The 20754-nt window shown below is 45.3% G+C and overlaps 1 protein-coding gene across 1 annotated transcript in view; it reads left to right on the top strand.

The window, feature by feature from the left end:
* DLGAP1 (DLG associated protein 1) overlaps positions 1–20754 on the top strand; it is a 394837-nt gene that overhangs the window by 321644 nt on the left and 52439 nt on the right. Inside the window, 1 exon segment of the mRNA XM_075532913.1 lies at positions 13145–13518. Within this exon segment, the coding sequence (XP_075389028.1) occupies positions 13145–13518 (374 nt within the window).

Here is a 20754-nt window from a genome sequence, read left to right as displayed (position 1 = left end):
AGGCAGCCTCATCTCTCTCTGGTGATTTTCAGCTCCCTGATCAGAACATTTGATACAGCCCAAGCGAATCCTGGGTCACTTGGGCCATGTGTTCAGCCTAGAAGGTACTTACATCTTCGAAAACTGATCAAATCACACCTTGCTTTGTGATTCAATTCACGTACTTTGGACATCTTGTCAGGAGAGATCAGTCCCAGGAGAAGGGCATCGTGCTTAGTAAAGTAGAAGGGCAGTCAAAAAGAGGAAGGGCCTTGACATGATAGACACAGGGCTGCAACAATGGCCTCAACCCTAAAACCAATGATAAGGATGGTGCAGGACGCATCAGGCAGGGTTTTGTTATGTTGTGCACAGGGTCATGAGGAGTCAGAACTAACTCGACAGCACCAAACAACATAAACAACAGCCACCATTACAAAACTATATCACAAAGATGCTGTCTGAATGCTCTACAATTTAGGTACATGGGATGGAGCTCTTTTGTTGTCGTAGGCAGGATGTTTCTTATGTATAGTTCCTTATGCCTTTGCTAGTTGTTAGGAGTCCTAGCAGCACAGTGGTTACGCGTTGAGCTGCAATCTGCAAGGTCAGCAGTTCAAAACCACCAGCTACTCCTCAGGAGAAAGATGAGGCTTTTCACTTCTCTAAACCGCTACAGCCTCAGCAACCCATGGGGCAGAACTAGCCTGTCCTATGGGAGCATTTTGAGTTGGCATCAACTCATTGGCAGTGAGCATTTTTCTATCCACAGTGTGCCTTGGTTAAAAGGTCTAGTGACACAGTGGTTAAGCACTCAGCTGCTGACCCAAAGGGTCAGTGTTTTGAAACCATCAACCATGGCACAGAAGAAATGTGATGGGCTGCTTCCGTAAAGATTCCAAGCTTGGAAATCTTTTGGCCAACGCTATTAGTTCCGGTAGTGTTGCCGTGACTCGGAATTAACCCTGGGCAATGGGTTCAGGTTGCTTTCTTGTTGTTGTTTGTCTATCAATGTGCTTGTTCTCTCCGATTTGAAAGCATTTCTAAAAGGCAGTAACCAGAAACTGCTAAATCATCTTTAAAAACTCGTTTTGTTCTTATCTGACCGATTAGCTGCATGAGTTGGGAAGGGCCATTCAATCGATGTTTGACGTGATGGAGGGAAGCAATACCGGCGGGCGGTTCTGGAAGCAGATTCTCTCACAGAGGGCTTGGGGTGGGGTGCGGATAGGGGGGCGGGGGGCGGAGGTGTCCAGACTACCAGCCAAGCACTTACTCTATGCCACCAGGCCTCCTTAGCGTAGGCAGCAATACTTTTACAATATGACCATCCAAGAAGTGAGTTTAATCTCATGTCTGTTTTGTGGCCACCTGACATCTGTGTGCTCTCAATCGTGTAGGAGAGCCACAGGGGAAGCAGAGCCTCGGAGTTTTCCGGAAAAAGTCAGCACGGGATGGGGAGGGACACCCCTGCCGTATCTTTCTGAGGCTTCTAAGCAGTCTCTTTTTCTATGCGAATCTAGAGGATACTTAAGAGTCAGTCAAAAGCTAAACCTCATTTGTTTTCTCCAGAATTTCTTAATGCAAATGTAAATACCAGCGCCTTATATTTCTGTCCTCTGACGTGTCATCTGAAAGAAAATGATGTCATTGAAATCTGGCCCTCCCTTCTTGTAGATTCTGGAAAACGAGAGTCAGAATATACATGATATGGATGAAAGCCTGTCAGCCATCTTTCAGCCAGGCTAGTGGGTACATCAGGATCCAGAGAAGGGGGGGGAGGAAGGAAGCATTTAAGTTTAAATGAACAAATGAACACACCAGGGGGGAAAAAAACAACAATCGTGATTCAAATGCAACATCTTTTTTTTTTCAAGTTCCACTTGATAAAAGAGGCATTTGCATTTCTAATGTTTTAAAATGTATCATAGGAAAGATTTACATACCTAAACATTCGCCAATGTTGTGAGTGTGTGTTGTTTGGCATGTCTATCAACCAGCTTCCACAATTATGATTCAGTGATATTGATTGCATTTTCATGCTGCGCCACGATTACCACCATCATTGACATAATGTGCCCCCCGCCCCCCACAGGAGACATCTCCCTTTCCCTGTGAGAAATCGAACCAGGGTTGAGAAGATCAAGGTTGCAATTGAGAAAGAAAAAGCAGAGATAAAAGAGAAGACAACGTGGGAGTGTAGGGGGCTCCCCCGAGCAAAAGAGACTCCAAGGTCCAGAACTTTCCTCAAGGCAGGCTTAGATATAGTGCTGGTCCCGTAGCCTGCATTCCGCAACAAGGTCTCACACAAAGGGTTTGTGGACAATGTCTTTGAAGGCAAACAGAGAAGCAATAATATTTCAGTCAATTTGTCTATAGTCTGTCTAGAGGGGAACATAAAGCCACAACTTGGGAGTATCACTGAACACCTGCAGAAGGCTGTGTTTCAGTAGTTTCCTAGGGAACGGGAGAGAAAGTGTTGGCTTTATCTAAGTTGAAGGTCAGACCATCCAGTGCCTCAGCATTCCAGGCTTGAGCCACCAGCTCTTTCCCACAGGCCTAGCCTGAACCCCTCGAATACAGTGGTCCTGTCTTAGTTGGAGAAAGAAATTTGGTCCCATAAATGCACTCTGTCACTCCGCAGCCCCAGACAGAGTTCTGTTCCAGCTTCTTTGCATTCAGAAAATGTAGTGCCGGCATCTCTGTGTTCAGCCTTGGACACATACTCCTTTCTCAAAGTTCATCTTAAGACAGTCTGTGCCCACAGTAACCATTACTAATCCTCGGTTTCCGTATGTTTGCTTTATACTTACTCCTCATTTGCATTTACAACAATAGTAAAAAATACCAATGATTGATGAACCTACAGAGACCACGAGTAGAATGAGGGTTCCGGGGGGTACAGTCGGGGAGGAGGGGTAAAGGAGAAGCTGATATCAGTGAGTTCAAGAAGGAAGAAAACGTTTTGAAACAGATTGTGGTAGCATTTATATAATACTACTTGATGTGATTGAACTATGGAATGATAGGATATCCGTAGTAGCTCCAAATAAAACAGTTCTGGAATATGTATCTCTCTCTCTCTCTCTCTATATATATATATATATATATATATATGATACACATCGGGCAGTAATTAATACAGAGCACCTAGGCAAGAGTAGAACTGGCTATGGTGGTTAAGATCGTGTGCTATTTCCACTGGGCTATGACTCTCATTGGTTTGGAAGTTACACTATCATGTCGTCTGGCAGTTATGTCATGATGTAGTCATGCTGCATTTTGTGATCCGATGTGCTCATTTTCCTAATACCAGTTTTGTAATTTTGTGATACTGACCTTGTTTTTAGAACTCAACCAGGTGGATAAGTAAGGAGTGGGTACATTTTATAGAATTGAATCAAGTTGTCTTGGTCTCTTTGCAACTGACTTCTTTCACTCAGCATATTTCATGTGGAGGGGGTTCGTTTGTGTGTGGGCCTGCATTAGAAGTTCTTTTCTCTTTTTAGCTGAATAATCTTCCATTTTCTGGATAATAACACATTCTGCTTATCCATTCGTCGGTTGATGGACTTTTTGAGTGCTTCTGCTTTTGGGCTGTTGTGAAAAGAGCTTCAATGAACACATTTCTGTTTGCACCACTACCTTCACCTCTTCTGGCTGTCGCCCTAGGATTGGGATTGTAGAGTCCTATGGTCATCCTATTTCAACCTTTTTAGGAAACATGAAACGGTTCTTCGCAGTGTTGATAGCAGTCTGCATTCCCTCCAGCCGTGAATAAGGGCCCAGGGCTCTTCACAAACTTGCCAGTGACATAATACAGCATTGTGCTTTTGATTAATATTTCCCTAAGGGCTAGTAAAAGGAGCCCTCGTGGTGCTGTTGGGTGTTTGATGATGAACTGCAAGGTCAGTGGTTCAAACCCACCAGCTGTTCTCTGAAAGAAAATTGAGACTATCTGCTTCTGTGAAGACGTACCGCCTCAGAAACCGCATCTAGAGTCCGTAGGGGTGCGATGTGACCCAGCGCCGAGGGGGATGACATAATGTTCAGCAGATTTCCATCTGCTGGTGGGCCATTTGGGAATTTTTTAGCCAATCTTCTTGAAAGTGTTGCTCCTACGCAGATTCAGTCAGACATATGTGATTCATTTTCTCTTTCTCTTTTGACTAGAAAGGATAATTAATATGTATTTCACCCTCCCTGGACATCTCTCTTCCACATACCTCTGGGCACCGCGACTTATGAGCAGATATGACTCATTTGTGCTGCATTGTGAGCGCAGAATTTTGACAGCACCCTGCGGAGTGGCCAGACTGAAACAGCAGTTTAAGGCTTAGGTTACAAAGCTAAGAATGAATGAAGTTAAAGGGTAAAAAATTAAAGAGTTTATTCCTATGAATTTCTGGAACAGTCTTAGATTACAAAGAATTGGAAATGAAGGAAGGAGATTTGAGAGGTGTGAGTTGTGATCCCTTCCCCCTCCTTCAAGAAATCATCTAAAATATTTGAATTCCTTTTAAATTCCAATTTGGTGAAAATTCCAACAAAATCATGCTAACATTTTGTGTTAGTCTGGGTAGACTAGAGAAACAAAATTAGGAGCACCCAAATATGTATAAGAAAGAACTTCATATCAAAGAGTAATTGTATATTAAGAAAAGTCCAGATCAAGATCATAAGTCTGATATTAGCCCATATGTCCGGTAGCAATCTGCAAATTCCTCTTCAGACTCACGCAACACATGCAATGATGCTGAATGCAGGAAGATCACAGGCCAGTGGGTGGAATGTCTTGTGGATCCAGTGGCAGTGGAAGCATCTCAGCATTGGCAGAGGTCTCCATGTGGTTCCTTCCGCTCCAGGGTTCTAGCGTAGCTCCATTTGTCTTGTCAACAGGAATGTCTCACATGGAGTGTCTCTCTATCCTTCCTCCAATGAGCTATTTATCTCCTTAGAGCAGTGTTTCTCAACCTCCCTAATGTCATGACCCCTTAATACAGTTCCTCATGTTGTGGTGAACCCCAACCTTAAAATTATTTCATTGCTACTTCATAACTGTAATTTTGCTACTATTATGAATCATAATGTGTCTTCTAATGGCCTTAGGTGACCCCTGTGAAGGTCACAACCCACAGGTTGAGAACTGCTGCCTTAGTGCCTCCAAATAAGGTCATCAAGCTATGACCTGATTGGCAGACTAACCTTCACGTCTTCACTCTTAATGGTCTCAAGTTGGCAACAGATTATGTAACTACCGCACATTTACACTGCAGGAAACACACACACACACACACACACACACTAAAACCTCTTGGATGTTGTATCATGTCAAATGGTTCCTGTTCTCTATTGGCTTCCATATTCAAATGGGACAAGCTCAAATTCTGATTTCTGTAGGATTCAAAGTTGGGCCACTTTGTTGGGGAAGCCAAATCCCCAGTATTCTCCTTAGATGTTGTTAGTATTTTGTCATGGAAGGCTCCATTTATCCCAATACCCAGAGTTATCATTGTCAATAGTTAAGATTAGCTAACAAAACTCACCTCATTTACTCACTGCCAGATGTATAGATACCTACTCACAGTGACCCTCTAGGACAGGGTAGAACTGCCCCTGAGAGTTTCCAGGACTATAACTGTTATTGGGAATAGAAAGCCCTGTGTTTCTCTTGTGGAGCCGCTGCTGGTTTTGAACTGCTGACCTTGTGGATGGCAGGCCAGTGTATAACCACTAGACCACCAGAGCTCTTAACAAAAGCCACCAGATGGCTCCAAAGTATAGTTAGCCCCTGGCAGTACAAGAACCTCATAGTCAAAAGGTTTATGTCCCAATTTTTGTCATGATACTGGAAATAATGTGCTACCCCGCTACCCTTCACTCCTTCCACATTAGGTCTGTGTATTTTACTATAACTGTAGCCCGTGAAATGATGCTGTTTGGCTACACTCTCCAGCTTTGACTATCCACTGAAAGAGGAAGCCAAGGGCAGCTGACCATACATACTCAATAATTAAGAGATCATACACTTGATGATGGGATGTATTTTTCATCTCTTTGACACATGAGTGGGTTGAATGTGCTAAGGATCTAGTTTGTTGTTTTTTCTTTGGGGTGGGGGGGGATGTTCCCATCATAGAGGCTTCTCTTTGGAGAAGCAATAACACAATCTTGTGTCACTAGATCCCTATATTCATCTGTCCGCTTTGTTGCCCTGTAGTGGCTTGTGTGTTCTTGCGGTGCTGTTGGCTTTGCCGCCGCTATTTCAAATCTCAGCAAGGTCACCCGTGGTAGACAGGTGTGAGTGGCGCTTCCAGACCAAGACAGAGTAGAAATAAGGAAAAGACAATCGACTTATAAAAAGCAAACAAACTAGCTACCTTTTGAATCGTAGTGGATCATTGTCTGATCCTTGTGCCCGAGGATGAGCCCTCAGGATGGAGGGCAACAAGATACAACTTGGGGAAGAGCTATCCCCTCAAAGTAGAGTAGATGAAGCCACGGCTTGGGGACCTTCATTTGCTGGTTTGGCATGATGCAAAATAAGAAGAATCAGCTACAAACAGCCATTAATAACTGGAGCATGAAATGAACACAGTACGAATGTGAGAAGTTGTCAAAATGAAATGGCATGTAGAAAATTGGTATGCTCGCTAACAGTGAGCTGGAATTGGCTGATAGGAAGCATTTTGTTAGAGAATCATATGGTCTACTGTGCTGGCAATGACAGATCGAAGAAGAAGAGCGTCACGTTCATTACTAAAAAAAAACAACAACAAACTTTCAAGCTCCATCCTCACATACAAGACTGTCGGTGATAGGAGAATGTCCATATACCTCTAAAGAAGACTAGCTAACATGACTATTACTCAAAGTTACGCACCAAACACTAATGCCAAAGATGAAGAAATTGAAGATTTTAGCCAACTGCTGCGGTTTGCAATTGATCAAACCTACACTCAAGATGCCTTGATAGCTACCGGTGACAGGAAAGCAAAAGTTGCAACTGAAGAAGGACCAGCAGGTGGAAAAGATGAGTTTGGTGATAGATGTGACACCGGAGGTTGTGTGACAGAATTTTCCAAGAAAAAGAGCTTAACCATTGCAAGTACTTTTTTTAAAACCCAATAAACCAGAAAAATAAAACCAAACTCACCGCTATCAAATAAATTCAGACTCACAGTGACCTTCTAGGACCAGGTAGAACTGCCCCTGTGGGTTTCAGATACTGTAACTCCTTATAGGATTAGAAAATCTCATCTTTCTCCCCCTGAGCTGCTGGTGGTTTTGAACTGCTGACCTTGAGGTTAGCAGCCCAATGCACAACCATTGCACCACTATGGCTAAGTGTAAATGTGGACCTTAGGAACACATAGGAAGCCAATTAACTACATCTGTGGAAAGATGGTGGTGAATGATGAGGGTGAAGCTAAATGCTATCCGTAAAAAAAAAGACCTGAGGCACACTGGGGAATAGACTATCAGTTGTTCATATGCAAGTTCAAGGTAAAGATGAAGAAAATTAAAACATGTCTACAAGAGTCAAAATATGACTGAGTGTCGTCTGCCAGGATTTAGATATTGCAAGGATAATATGGATGTGTTGAATAATAAGAACTGTGTTAGGTTGGGTTTTCTAGAGACGCAAAACCAGTGATTCTTATATTTATATGAGAAAGAAATTTATATAAAGAGTGGCCACACAGCTTCAGAAGCAGTCACGCCAGTCCCCGGGTCAGATGCTAACCTGGATCCTTCCTGACTGATGCAGCTGCTGGGGCCACAGAACCTGGAAGGAAGAAGATGAACCAGCCAGGAGGCTGGCGGAGGCTCCGTGGAATGAATCCAAAGCCAGCAGCAATATGACAGGACCCCAGCTGCAGGGGCCAGGCCAACAGGAAGAAGGCAGGAAAGGGAAGAGAGTTCTCCACCAGGTCTGTTTATATATGTGAAGTTGGCCACACGCCCAAGTAGACATTATCAGGCTGTGACCTGAGTAAGGGGCTGTGATCCACCCTAATCTTCCCACAACTTCTTGCTGCATTGTGTTAGATCACATATGGGCTGGCCTTACTCTCAGACTACTGAGGATGCTGGCTGTTCCCATGATGGAAAACCAGACCAGCCCAATAACCAAAGACTAAAGGAGTTTGGGGGTGACATGAAAGAGATACACAAACCAAAAGGACATTTAGAAGACAGAAAAAGAGAATATAAAGATGGGTGTCAGAAAAGACGCTTGAAACTTACTTTCAAGCGTAGTGTAGCTGAAGTGAATGGCAAAAGAATGAAGTAAAGGGACTGACCAGACAATTTCAGGGGGATAAGAGGACAAAGCATAGTATTATCATTTTATTCCTATCATAAGTGTTGTAATAAAAAGTGCAAAGACCTGGAAAACCAAAAGGGAAGAGTAGGCTTGATATGTCTCCACCTGAAACAACTGAAGAAAAATGCGAGGCTCAAGTTGAAATAGCGAAGGATTTTATGGGGAAATTAATTGAATGATGAAAGAAGCATCCAAAGAATATGGGGAAAGGGTCACTATATATAAAAAAAGAATTGGCCAGTGTCCAGCCATTTCAGAAAATATCATACGCTCAAGCGTGGAGGCCGTGGAAGGAAGATGTGCCAAGCTGCACCGAAGGCCTTGCAGAAGAGCAAGGCTCCAGGAATGGAGACGGTACCAGTGGAAAGCTTTCAACAAACACGCAGCCCCTGATGTGCTCAGCCAGATGAGATCATATTTGTGCCACGTGTAAAGAAAGGTGATTCATCACACTGTGAAGGTCACTGAATATCAGTAATTATACACAGAAGTAAAATTTTGCTGAAAATAGTTTTTAAGTGGTTGGAACAGTGTCTCAACGGAGAACTGCCAGAGACGCAGCTGTGATTCACAGAAGGCTATGGAGTGAGAGGTATGACTGCTAAGAGCATATGGATATTGTCTTTGCAAAAGGCCTCCAACTATGTGGATAATAACAAAGGATGGACAATACTATAAAGAATGGGAATTCTAGGACACTTCGTTCCTGAACAAGTCCTAAGAGACCAACGGACAGTTGTTTGAACAGAACCAGGGAATACTGTGTGGTTCAAAATCAGAAGGGTGTTTGCCGGGGTCTGTGCTGAGCCAAGAACCCCCCCCCCCACACACACACACAAGCAGGTTAGCTGTAAGTCAAGGAGCGCAGCGTTGGCACGGCAGGGAGAGTCGTTCCCTCGTTAAGCCTTGCTTGCTGAAAGCAAAGCGAACATAAAGCATTTACTATGAAGATCAAACACTACAGCCCCAGCACAGATTACAGGTTGGGGGTGAGGGGGACCCTAACCACTGGACCAATTAATCACATCGTGAGAAACCGAGAAAAGGTTGAAGGTCTCCAGGACTCCATTTCACTGGAATCCACAAACAAATGCTCACTCATGGAAGCAGCAATTTAAAATAAAAGTCAAATGATGTGTTACATTGGACAAATCTGCTGTACAAGGGCCTCTTTAAATTGTTAAAGAGCAAGATGTCCCTTTGAGGACTAAAGGTCTCCAGAGCCACGTCAGGGTATCTAACACGCATGTGAACGCTGAACCATGAATAAGGACAAAGGAAGTGTTGGAGAAGAATCTTGAAAGTCCCATAGACTGGCAGAACACTGAGCAAACCTGGCTTGGAAGAAGTTAAGCCCCGAATCTCTGTAGAAGTGAGGAGGGAGAGACCTTGTCTCACAGACTTCAGGTATGTTATCAGGAGGGACCAAAAACCAAAACATCAGAGTCGATGCCTCTGTGCAGTCCCCGGGGACAGGGATCATCTGCTTGGGAGCTGGAAAGAGGTCTTAGGGAGCAGGTTTCCCCAAATGCAATGTCAGGTCGGTGGACAAGAGGAAGGCCCTTTAGAAGATGGGTTAGCGCAGTGGCTGCAACAATGGCTATTTTTTTGGCGCTGGTTCAGGAGTACACAATGCTTCCTCTGCTGTACGGAGGGTCGCTCGTGCTCAAAGCCTTGACAACTTCCGGCTGCTCTGTCACACTTTTGTTTACATTGAATTGAACACTGCGGTACACTGGGTTTCCATCAGCAAGTGCCTCAAGTCCTCCTTCATTTCAGCAAGCAAGGCTGTGTCAGCTGCACATCACAAGTTGGTACTAAGCCTTCCTCCGATCCTCATGCCACGTTCTCCTTTACCGAAGTCCAGCTTCTTGGATTCGTTGCTCAGTATGCTGAGTGAATTCGTATGCCAAAATAATAATGATAATACGATCTTGATGCAACCGGTCTTGATTTTAAAACATACAGCATTCTCTTGTTCCGTTCAAATGACCGCTGTTCAGTCTAGGTTCATGTTCCCCATGCACACAAGGCGTGTTCGGGAATCCCCATGCTTTGCATTAATCCACATTGTTGCATGCTTAAAACAACAGCCTGCGGGTCACAGCCAGCCTCCTCAAGTTCCCAAATCCCATCGCCACATGGCCGAAGTCAGACAGGCTTCCATCCGCCATCCCTTTCCCCTGTTGTGACACCAACATCCCTCCGGCAACCCTGGGTCCCATAATGCATTATAATAGCCACCCAGGACTTACATATGTACCATGCTCACAATTATGGCGCTTATTAGGGAAATGAGAGGTCGTAATTCAGTTGAGGAATGCTCAGGAGGCAGGTGTTTGGTCAGCACAACTCCCTGCCAATGTACCGTTCTAGCTAGGTTTTCATTTTCTTTAACCAAATTTTGCTTACACTTGGCATTAAGGATCTTGTTGATAATTTGCCTATTCTGGTGGATCTCTTCTAGTTGTTTAAGATGCATGAAACTAAACCGAGTGAGAGAAAGCATCCACACTGTACCTGTTTATTTGTAAGCGGAGGGAGTCACCCAGGGGCTTACCTGTGGTCTTGTGGAAGGAGCTTCCTGCTGGATGGCAGGAAGGTGGTGCTGCACCTGACTCTGTCCCTTGCTGACCCTGAAGACCTTGACGATTAGCATAACCTCTTTGGCCTCTTCGTGAAAAACTGAGCAGCTGCCAGCTTGCTGCTGAACTCTGTTCAGATGTTAAGATGTGTTTCATGCTATGGGGTTAGAAGGAAAGTTGTCCTCGGATCAGGAAATCTGGCAACCACCTCGCCTAGGTAATGGAGAGGTGACTACATTTATGCTATTTATATATGCCCCCCTCTAGAGTCTCTCTAGTATTATAATTTTTTGTGACCCCCGAGAATATCTAAGCATCGCGTCAGGAGAAAGATGAGGTTTCCCATCATCTGGGAAACCCACCGGGCAGTTGTACTCCGTCCTGCAGGGTCGCTGTGAGTTGGGACTGATTTCTAGCATCAGCAAACTGGGGCTGGGGCGCAGTATGTGGCTCGTTCCGTACGTGCATGTGGCTCTGAAGTAAAATCGAAACATTGCGAAGGGTATTATTTAGATAACGATGATTTCACTTGTTTGTAAAAATATACAAAGAGCTCTCGACTCATTTTTAAGCTGTTGTGAGGGACAGGATGGACTCTTCCGTCTCTCTGCGAAGAAAGTCCCTCCAAATCGCAGGGCAAGGCGTGGCAGGGCAGCACAGTAGACTATGTTTGTTTATTGCTCATGACTCTCCTACCACATGTTTCTCTTTCATGGCTGCAGGGGAGGTCTTCAATACTAATTCAGCAAGGCGGCCTGAGTGGCAGCTTGCACCAAAGGCGGCAAATTGGGATGAAGAGGCCCAGTGAAGAGAATTGGAAGTAACAACCGTGATGCCAACTCTAAGTGCAAAAAGTCCTTCTGTAGTTTGACTTGTTCTTCGGGAAGATTAGACCAGAAGGTCACTAGCGTACTGGTTAGGGAGTCATCTTTTACTGGTAGCAGTTCCTACTTGGAAAGTTAATACCTCTTTGAGCTTTAATTTCTTGCACTTCAAATGGAGAGCAAATGAGTAGCATTTCTTCCCAGTTGCCCCGTGTTATAATCTGATGGACGGAGAGAGGGGCTACCAGGCTGCACACACCCTTCAGCTGCAACTGCGGCCCCCCTCCCCTAGCCCCTCCTAACCCCCCTGCCGCGCCCCCCTTCCCCCCATCCAGCACAACAGAAAGTCCTCCAGAGAGCAACGGGCTCCTCCCACCACGCGAAGCCTGACTGACAAAGCAGAAAGGACATTGATTTTCACATTCCCTCTCAGTGGGTAGTGCTGTTCACAAAGAAACAGAAGTTTCAGGTCAAAAGTCCATGTGAAATTTGGCGGAAGGATACTGGTGATGAGAGCAGCAACGTGACCAGCACGTCCTTGCTCTCACGAAATTGTGTGCCAAAAGTGTGGAATCGGCAAATGCTGTGTGAGCTACATTTTTACAACAATAAAATGCACGTAGGGAGCACCTACCCAGAAAAGGGAGTAAGAGAGAAAAGCAGGCTGATGAAGAGAGAGAGAGAGAGAGACAGAGAGAGAGAGAGAGAGAGAGAGAGAGAGAGAGAGAGAGAGAGAGAGAAGAGAAGAGAAGAGAAGAGAACGAGCAGTCCCACAGGTTCTCTTAGCGACTACGCTGTGTCCTGGCCTCTGGCCACATTGTCCCCAGGTACCTCCTACTTGCTGTTAGAACAAGCGCGGATACATTCCCAACTCTTTGCTTTCGCTTCTTCTTCTTCTTCTTTTTTGTTGTGTATTACCAACCACCAGAATCATCCTTTACTGGGATATCTTATTGAACCTTAGCTCTATTTCACGTGTTTCTGAGAAGCCATGTTTGTGCATGTATTAGATTTCCACAGATGGCTAATCATGTATTTTTAGGTTGATTCATAGTCCAGTCCAGAAACCTCTAGTCCAGAGGGGGTTGTTCTCTGTCTGTGGGCCCTTAATTTTGTGGTGGGTCGCCTCATCCCATTGCCATCAACTTCAGCTTACCGTGAGACTAAGCTATCCTCTATAGAGTCTCCAAGACTTTCTCCCTGGACCAGCGAGTCGTGTCGAACATCCAGCCCCTGCATTTACTTAGCAACCGCCTGTGGCCTCCTCACAGGAGGCCCACGTCTTCTCCGTTGCAGGAATTCCACTTCATCTGTCAGTGGCTTCATTTGAGTGTTAAGTGCCTTATTGTGCCATGTGGCCCGCCATCCTGAATGTCAATGGCGGCCCACACCAAAATGACAGTGTCCTTGTTTTCACTGTCTTCCAGTGTCATCTTGCATTACAACATATAAGAAGACTCCACCTCCAGTCCCACCTAGAACTACCACGAAACCTTTCATTTCTATCACAGCCCAGAGTAGCACAGAATCTGCCCAGGATGCCTACATGGATGGACAGGGCCAGCGAGGAGACATCATCAGCCAGTCTGGACTCAGCAATTCCACGGAGAGCCTGGACAGTATGAAGGCTCTCACCGCCGCTATTGAAGCAGCAAATGCACAGATCCACGGGCCGGCCAGTCAGCATATGGGCAATAACACTGCCACCGTCACCACCACGACCACCATAGCCACCGTCACGACAGAGGACAGAAAGAAGGACCACTTCAAGAAAAACAGATGCCTGTCTATTGGGATCCAGGTAACAAAACTTCCTTTTCTTTCTGTCTGTCTGTCTAGCTGCTCCTCCCCCCAAATATTACATACTTGGAAATGAGTCCATCTTTAATATCGAAGCATAAAAACAAAGGAAGAAACCAGCAGTTTTCTAGCACATGCTCAACTGATCAGATCACAGTGAAATGTTTAAGCTGGTCAAAGGCGAGTGAACTCGCTATGGTAGCATGCTAGTCAGCCTGGGTAAATATGTGTACCCTCACATGGGCAAATCCTTATAGACCCAGCTTGACTATTCTCCAATGTCTCCACTTGCAGTTGTAGGTGAGTATACTCCATTAGAATCCACTTTCGAATGGGACGATGCTATCATTGTTTCTTGGCTAGGGATCCCTTCCTCCAGAAAGTCCCATGATGCGACATGGCAAGAATAGAAGGTGGCCGCCCTCAGACAGAGGCGGAGAAAGGGAGAGAGCCGAGCTCCCCTTCTGTCCTCGGGTCACAAGCTGACGGCCATCATGTTGATTCCAACCCATTCTGACCTGTTGGTCACAGTAGAACTGCCCCCGGGGGTTCCTGTGTCTGGACGTCTTTCTGGGAGCAGAGAGCCTCATCTTTCTACCACAGAGCAGCTGGTAGATTCAAACTGTGGACCTTGTGGTTACCAACCCACCACAAAACCTACAACGCTGCTCCTGCCCTTGATTTAATAACCCTGAATTAAGAAATGTAGCACATTTGTTCCTTTTTTAAACTCTTTTTTGCACTTAACACTTGTTTATTTAAAAGTGTTTAATATCTTGACATTTTGGATCCATGAGCTATGTGCAGGGCCAGATTTTCATATAATTGTCTTAGAGTTTATTCTGTTAAACATGATAAAAATGCATAAAGATCTTGTACCTATAGATTGTCCTAATAGCTGTTAACTTTTTAAAAAATTGAATAACATGTGATCCAAAGTATCGAATAATTACACAAAGATTGACACAAACGGACCTACACTCTCCAAACTCGATTGGGACTCCCGGCGGCACCACATGTGGCCGAGCAGCGCACGGTGCTCCACAGGGGTCCGTGGTAGGATCTTCCTGAAAAAACTCCAGAACTTCCTTCCAAAGTAGACCAGAACTGCCAACCATTTGGTTAGTACTCAAGCACTTACCCATTAGTGCCCCTCCAAGACTGAATCAAACACAAAGTGCACTCGATTCTAATGTACATTCTGAGCCTCTAGAAAGAGGCGAAATTGAAGGCTAACTTGGGTCATCGGGTTGTATGACAGTCTGTTCTACACAACAGTACGTGCGACACGGCAATAGGAGGGCAAGAGCGGGACTCTTCTCATCGCGCGGGAGGCAGGGAGGGAGAGAAAGACCAAAGTGACTGATAGTGTGGAACACAACTACTCATGTCGCAGCGTCACCAGGAAGGAATGTGCAACCGTTTTGGTGTGATTGCTGACTGTTTAATCATGCATTTCACCAAAATCACAGGCGGTGCAGCAGGCTTCTCGGTTCAGGACACTGGTGCCTGCTTCTCAAAGATAAGATCAAACTGATTCTGCCAGGCGACCCTGTCTGTTCCGTTTGACTGACCTGCTAGAAGTTTCCTTCTCCCCACTTTTTCATCCTGAAAATGAGTGGCCTTTGAATGATAACTCTCTAGCTTTGTCCTATAAGTGTATCCACCCTGAAGCACTAGAAGGCACACCTAAAGGCCAGGTGTAAAATAAAATGCAAGCCTGGCGTCAGGTACATTCTCACACCAGTGATGTGTTTTGACAGTGCAATTTATGGTCATCCCATCTTAACGAGCGATGAAACTTTCTGCACTAGCCTGCATCCAGTACCTTTTCTTTAACCTACAGGCTGCCGTGCCAGCGGCACTGGACACAGGCTGCTGGTCAAAGTCATGTAGCCTGTGGGCTGTCAGGTTCCCTGAAAGGCCTGGGAGCACGCGTGCTATGAGCCGCCCGTGGAGTCCGGGGGAGGGCCTAACGCAAGCCTCCACTTGAAGCCTCCCTCGCTTTCCACTGCAAGCTAATTCCCTGCCACCATCCACAAGAGACTGGGGAATGAAGAAAAGCAGGGGTCCGTTTTCTGTCTCATCCTCAACAATTACTGAATTGCTCTGGGCCTCCATTTCCTCATCTAGCCTTTATAGGATGATTATTATGAGTCCCTTGATAGGATTATTTCGAGGATTGAGTTACTGTATTCTAGTACCAACCATTCCTCCCACGGCGTGTACTTTTAGGCTGAGTTCTCTACCTCATTGCAGATTTCACAGATAATACTCCTAATGAAGGGGGTTCAGTGGGGGAGTGGACAGGTCACCACAAGGCAGGACTAGAAAACAGTAAGGAAACAATCGTTCATCCACAAGACTACCTCTTCCTCAGCTGGAAGCCAAGTGTCTCTCATCCCAGCCTCTCAGTCGCATGGCCCTTTGGCCTCTGCCTCTGTGGACCAAGAGCACAGCCTATTCCTCTGGCCCAACGTCTCATGGTCTCAGTGCTGCTCCTCTGCTCATGGTCTCCTAGCCTCTGCCCGGTGTCGCCTGTTGTCTCTGATCTTAGCCTCTGCCACTTTGAAGATACTGCACTGGAGGGGGGGGGGGGGTGTTCTTCCAATGAACCTAGGGTTTCTCTATCCTCCTGCTTCAAAAATGGGTCCTACTTATATCTGGGGTGGGGGTAACTAAAACGGACCAATCCTCTCTACTATTGGCACACACGCCCTACTTGCATAGTCTCATTGATTTGGTAGGAGTTAAAGAGACATGGATAGAAAAGCCATGTGAAGAAATCTCCTTCCACCACAATAGCCAATCTGTTCTCCTTTCGGTATGAAAACAATCAATTCCATTTTAAAGGCAAAATACACCAGTGTTTTGTACCCACTGGATGGTAGCAAGATTTCGAATTTGAAAGCAACTGAAAACAAAACAAACCTCACTGCCATTGAGCCCATTTCCACTCAGAGGGAACCCGTAAGAGACCAGAAACTGCCTCCTTGGGTTTCTGAGACTAACTCTTTTCAGTCGGAGTAGAAAGCCTCATCTTTCTCCTGCAGAGCAGCCGGTGGATTTGAACTGCTGATCTTGCAATTTGCAGCCCAACTTGTAACCACTATGCCAAAACAGATAGTTTATATCATTACTTTTTAAGACATAGCTCTGGACAGATAACCCACACCACGCTGCATCTTGTTCTTACCACTTAGCAGTATACTTTGGAGATAATGGTTTATTAGATTTACATTCATTTTATTTTAAAGCTTCCATATATTCATCCTAGTTATCTCTTCTCTCAGGCTTCACTGGTTGGTCTTAACAGCTTCTCTCCAAATAATTTTTGCTGGTGCCACAGTTGGTTACGCCCAGAACTGCTAACCCAAAGTCCGCAGTTGAAACCCACGAGCCAGTCCATCAGAGAAAGTTGAGGCAACCTGCTTCCATAAGGATTCAAGGGCTCAGAAATCCTAGATAGGGTCACTGTGAGTTGGAATTGATCCGATGTCAGTAGGTTTTTTGTTTGTTAACAAATCATTAATATATATGGAATCCAATTTATAGTTGTATTATTTTTACATAGTTAAGTAGAACTACTCTGAAATCCACATATAATATTGAGAAGAAAAGTTTTACTTCAGAAATCGTCCCCCTTCTTTAATATTTTGATGTTTAAGTGAACGACAAAAAGGCTCTTCCTTCTCCAGTCATTGTCCCCTGCTGTACAAACGTACAGGAGCGCGGGGTGCTTTCCAGGAGCCCTGTGGGGGCATGGTCAGGCACCCGCTGCTAACTGGAAGCTTAGTAGTTTGAACCAAACCAGCAAGTGGTGCTGCGGGAGGAATATTCCCATAAAACATTCAGTCTAGAAAGCCCCGTGGATATTACTCTGTCGCATGGCGTTGCTATGAGTTGGAGTCTACTCACTAGCACCAGCATCACCACCAATGACAGCAATCAAGTGCTCAGCTGTGAACCCAAAGGCTGGTGGTTCAAATCCACCCAGAGGTGCTTTGGACATAAGATCACAGAATCGACTATGACAAGTGGTTTGGGTATTTAACTGGGTGCTTCTTCTTATGCTTCCTTTTAACCCCTACATCATCCCTAACGCTTATGAGTTATTTGCATCTCTTCTCTACAGAGAAGTTCAATAACTTGCTCAGGATTGTGCCCAGCTATCTAATGTGATATCGTATTGTTTTACAAGATAATAAGTAAATAAAAATCCAAGATGCAAAATGTCAACCAAATTCCATTCACAACTTATAATTCATGTAAACGCATCTCTAATTACAACTGCATATAATAATACAATTTGGGCTTAACCAACCTTTTACCTCGTCAGGGCCAGAGTTTCCAAGTCTTTCTCAACACTTTCAGTGTCACCCACACCTAGCAATCAGGACCTCAAGTCATTTACTTCGCAATCCGTGTGAACTGAAACCAGTTACTGTACATCTTTGTGCCTCAATTTTCTCATTTGGAAAATGAGAATAATAATAGTAGGACCTATTTTATGGTGTGCTTTGTAGTAAGAATATAAGTAAGGCACTAGGCACAATGCCTAGCATAATAAGGCCTCGATAACTATTATAGTTTTGTCGTTAATATGATGTCCTTTAATATCCTGAATCATCAAATACACTGAAATTTCATCACTTGACATTAACTTCCTCATTTTATTTTTTACAACCAAGATTTTATTACTCAGCAATATCTTTAAAGCTATCTAAAGTCATCTTATAAATTTGAGTGGATTACCCTAGAGAGGTGACATTTATCAATGTCACAGTGATAAATTTAAATGTAATGAATAAAGCTTAGAAGCTGCAAACACTTTGATGGAAATGAGCTGACAGTCTGGATTGATGGGATGAGGCGAGATCAGAGAGGACCTGTCCTGAGATGCCTGCCCTCCATCCCCATTCCCGTGAAGCCTGCTCCCCTCCTTTCCTTCTCCCACTGCGCTGAGGACCGTGGTCCCTAAGGGAAATATCTATCAGGAAGGTGGTGGGAAATGTTGCAAGGAAGCCTTTGGAACTCTACCCCCCAGAGTACAGCAGAGCACCCTCCTTTGCCTGTGATGCCCTGTGCCTTACATCTTAAGTGTTTTCATCTACATGAATGTAGCCTTACCCTCCACTGAGAACTCACCCAGCAGCACCACCAAGGAGATAAGACAATCTGTTTCGTTTCCGCTACGATTAACGCCAAGCAAATTCAACGCAGCAGATCTGCTCTGTAACACATGAGGTCGTTAAAATCGACTTGATGGCAACTAAGAACAGCAAACTGGGTCCATTAGCATCCATTTGAGTCATTTTTCAAACAACTCACGTTTTGTACACAAAAGTGGAGATACTGATTTGGAAATGCTGAGCGAGGGTCATGCAGTGACCACCCTTAGCACTACAGGAACAAAAAGGACAAGGTAGAGCGGGGTACCATTTGGGCTGCTGGTTACAAGGTCAGCAGTTTGAAATCCACAGTTGCTCTGCGGGAGAGAGGAGGCCTTCTACGCCCATGAAGAGTTACAGTCTTGGAAATCCACAGGGGTGATTCTATGCTGTGCTATCAGGTTGCCATGAGTCACAACTGACTCCATGACAGTGAGTTTGGCTTTGTTGTTTGTTTGTTTAGCACCCCTGGTGGTGTAGTGGGGTATGATTTGTCTGTTAACCACAAATTCAGCAGTTCGAACCCACCAGCAGCTCCTTGGGAGAAAGATGAGGCTTTCTACTCTTGTAAAGATTTACAAACTCAGAAACCCAAGGAACCTATATAATCGCTATGCGTCAGAACTGATTCAGTGGCAGTGAGTTTGGAATTTGGATGCGGGCTGGACCAGGCTTCCCGTGGCACAAATGGTTAACACATTGCGCTTCTGACTGAAAGATCAGACTTTTGACTCCACCCACAGTTGGGTCAGGAGCAAGGCCTGGCTAACTCACTTGCAAGAAAATCAGCAACTGAACCGCCTAGGAAGTACAATCCGCTCAGTCGCACCCGGTGGCTGGGAGTCAAGGTCAACTCAACAGCAACTGGGGAGGAGTTCGAATGAGGAGTCCTTAAATATGTGCCTGAATCTCTGCTGGGTATTCAGACCACGTGTGTGTGTGTGTGTGTGTGTGTGTGTGTGTGTACTGTTGCTGAGACCGTGTGTGTGTGTGTGTGTGTGTGTGTGTGTGTGTGTGTGTGTGTGTACCCCTGATGGGTTCGGTGCAGCTGGTCTGTGGACTAGTAAAAAACTGGACGCTAACTCCCAAGGAGTTCTCTGAAGGAGACCAACAGAAGGTGGGGACAACGGGAACTCCCTCCTTCCCCTGACTTTCCGTCCTTAGAACAGACTGGGAAGCCAGACCGCAAGGAAACCTGGGAGATGTAGTTTGCAGGATTCTGGTTCCAGGGCCATAGAGCAGCCTGGTATAGGTGATGGGATTAGTTATTCTACAGCCCCTGGCTGGATTCCGACTTTCGGGGACCCAATAGGACAGAACAGATCTATCCCAAAGGGTCTCTGAGGCTGTCGTCTGTACAGAAGCAGGCTGCCTCATGTTTTTCTCTGAAAAAGAGCCAGTGGGTTTGAACCACCAACCTTTTGCTTCGCAGTCACGTGCTGAACCATTGTGTTACCATGGTTCCGGTGGCACAAGGCGCTTTAACCCATAATTAAGTTTTAGAGTGAATATGCGGTGTTGGGATCATCTCACTTCAATAACTATGATCGTAGAAGATTTAAAGGCATGTGTTCTGACTCCCACGAAGAGTTACGGTTTCAGAAAAACTCACGAGGGCTGTTCTAGCCGGTCCTAGAGGGTCACCAGGAGTTGACACCAATTCAATGGTAGTGAGTTTGAGTTTAAGATTTTAAATGCGTGTGTGTGTATGTGTGTGTGCGTGTGCGTGTGTGTGTGTGTGTGAGTGTGTGTGTGAAGGCCTGGTAGCGCTGTTGGGTAAGCACTGGCTCGCTAACCACAAGGTCTGTGGTTCTATCCCACCAGCCACTCCAGTGGAGAACGATTCCATTTACAGCCTCGGCAACCCTGTGTAGGGTTTGCATACGTCACAACGGCCTCCCTGGCGGTGGGGTGTTTTATATAATGTGGCTCGAAAGGCAAAGCTCAAACCAACCACTTTAGCTGGTGTGTCTTTCTGGCATTACAGTACGGAGGACGGTCTGGAAGGAGCTTGCTTGGTGGTAGAGCGCAGTCTTACGTGCTGATGCAAAAAGACAGTCCCAGAG

Source organism: Tenrec ecaudatus, chromosome 15 (genome assembly GCF_050624435.1).
Source record: "Tenrec ecaudatus isolate mTenEca1 chromosome 15, mTenEca1.hap1, whole genome shotgun sequence".
Taxonomy (NCBI): Eukaryota; Metazoa; Chordata; class Mammalia; order Afrosoricida; family Tenrecidae; genus Tenrec; species Tenrec ecaudatus.
This window is presented reverse-complemented; position numbering and strand designations above follow the sequence as displayed.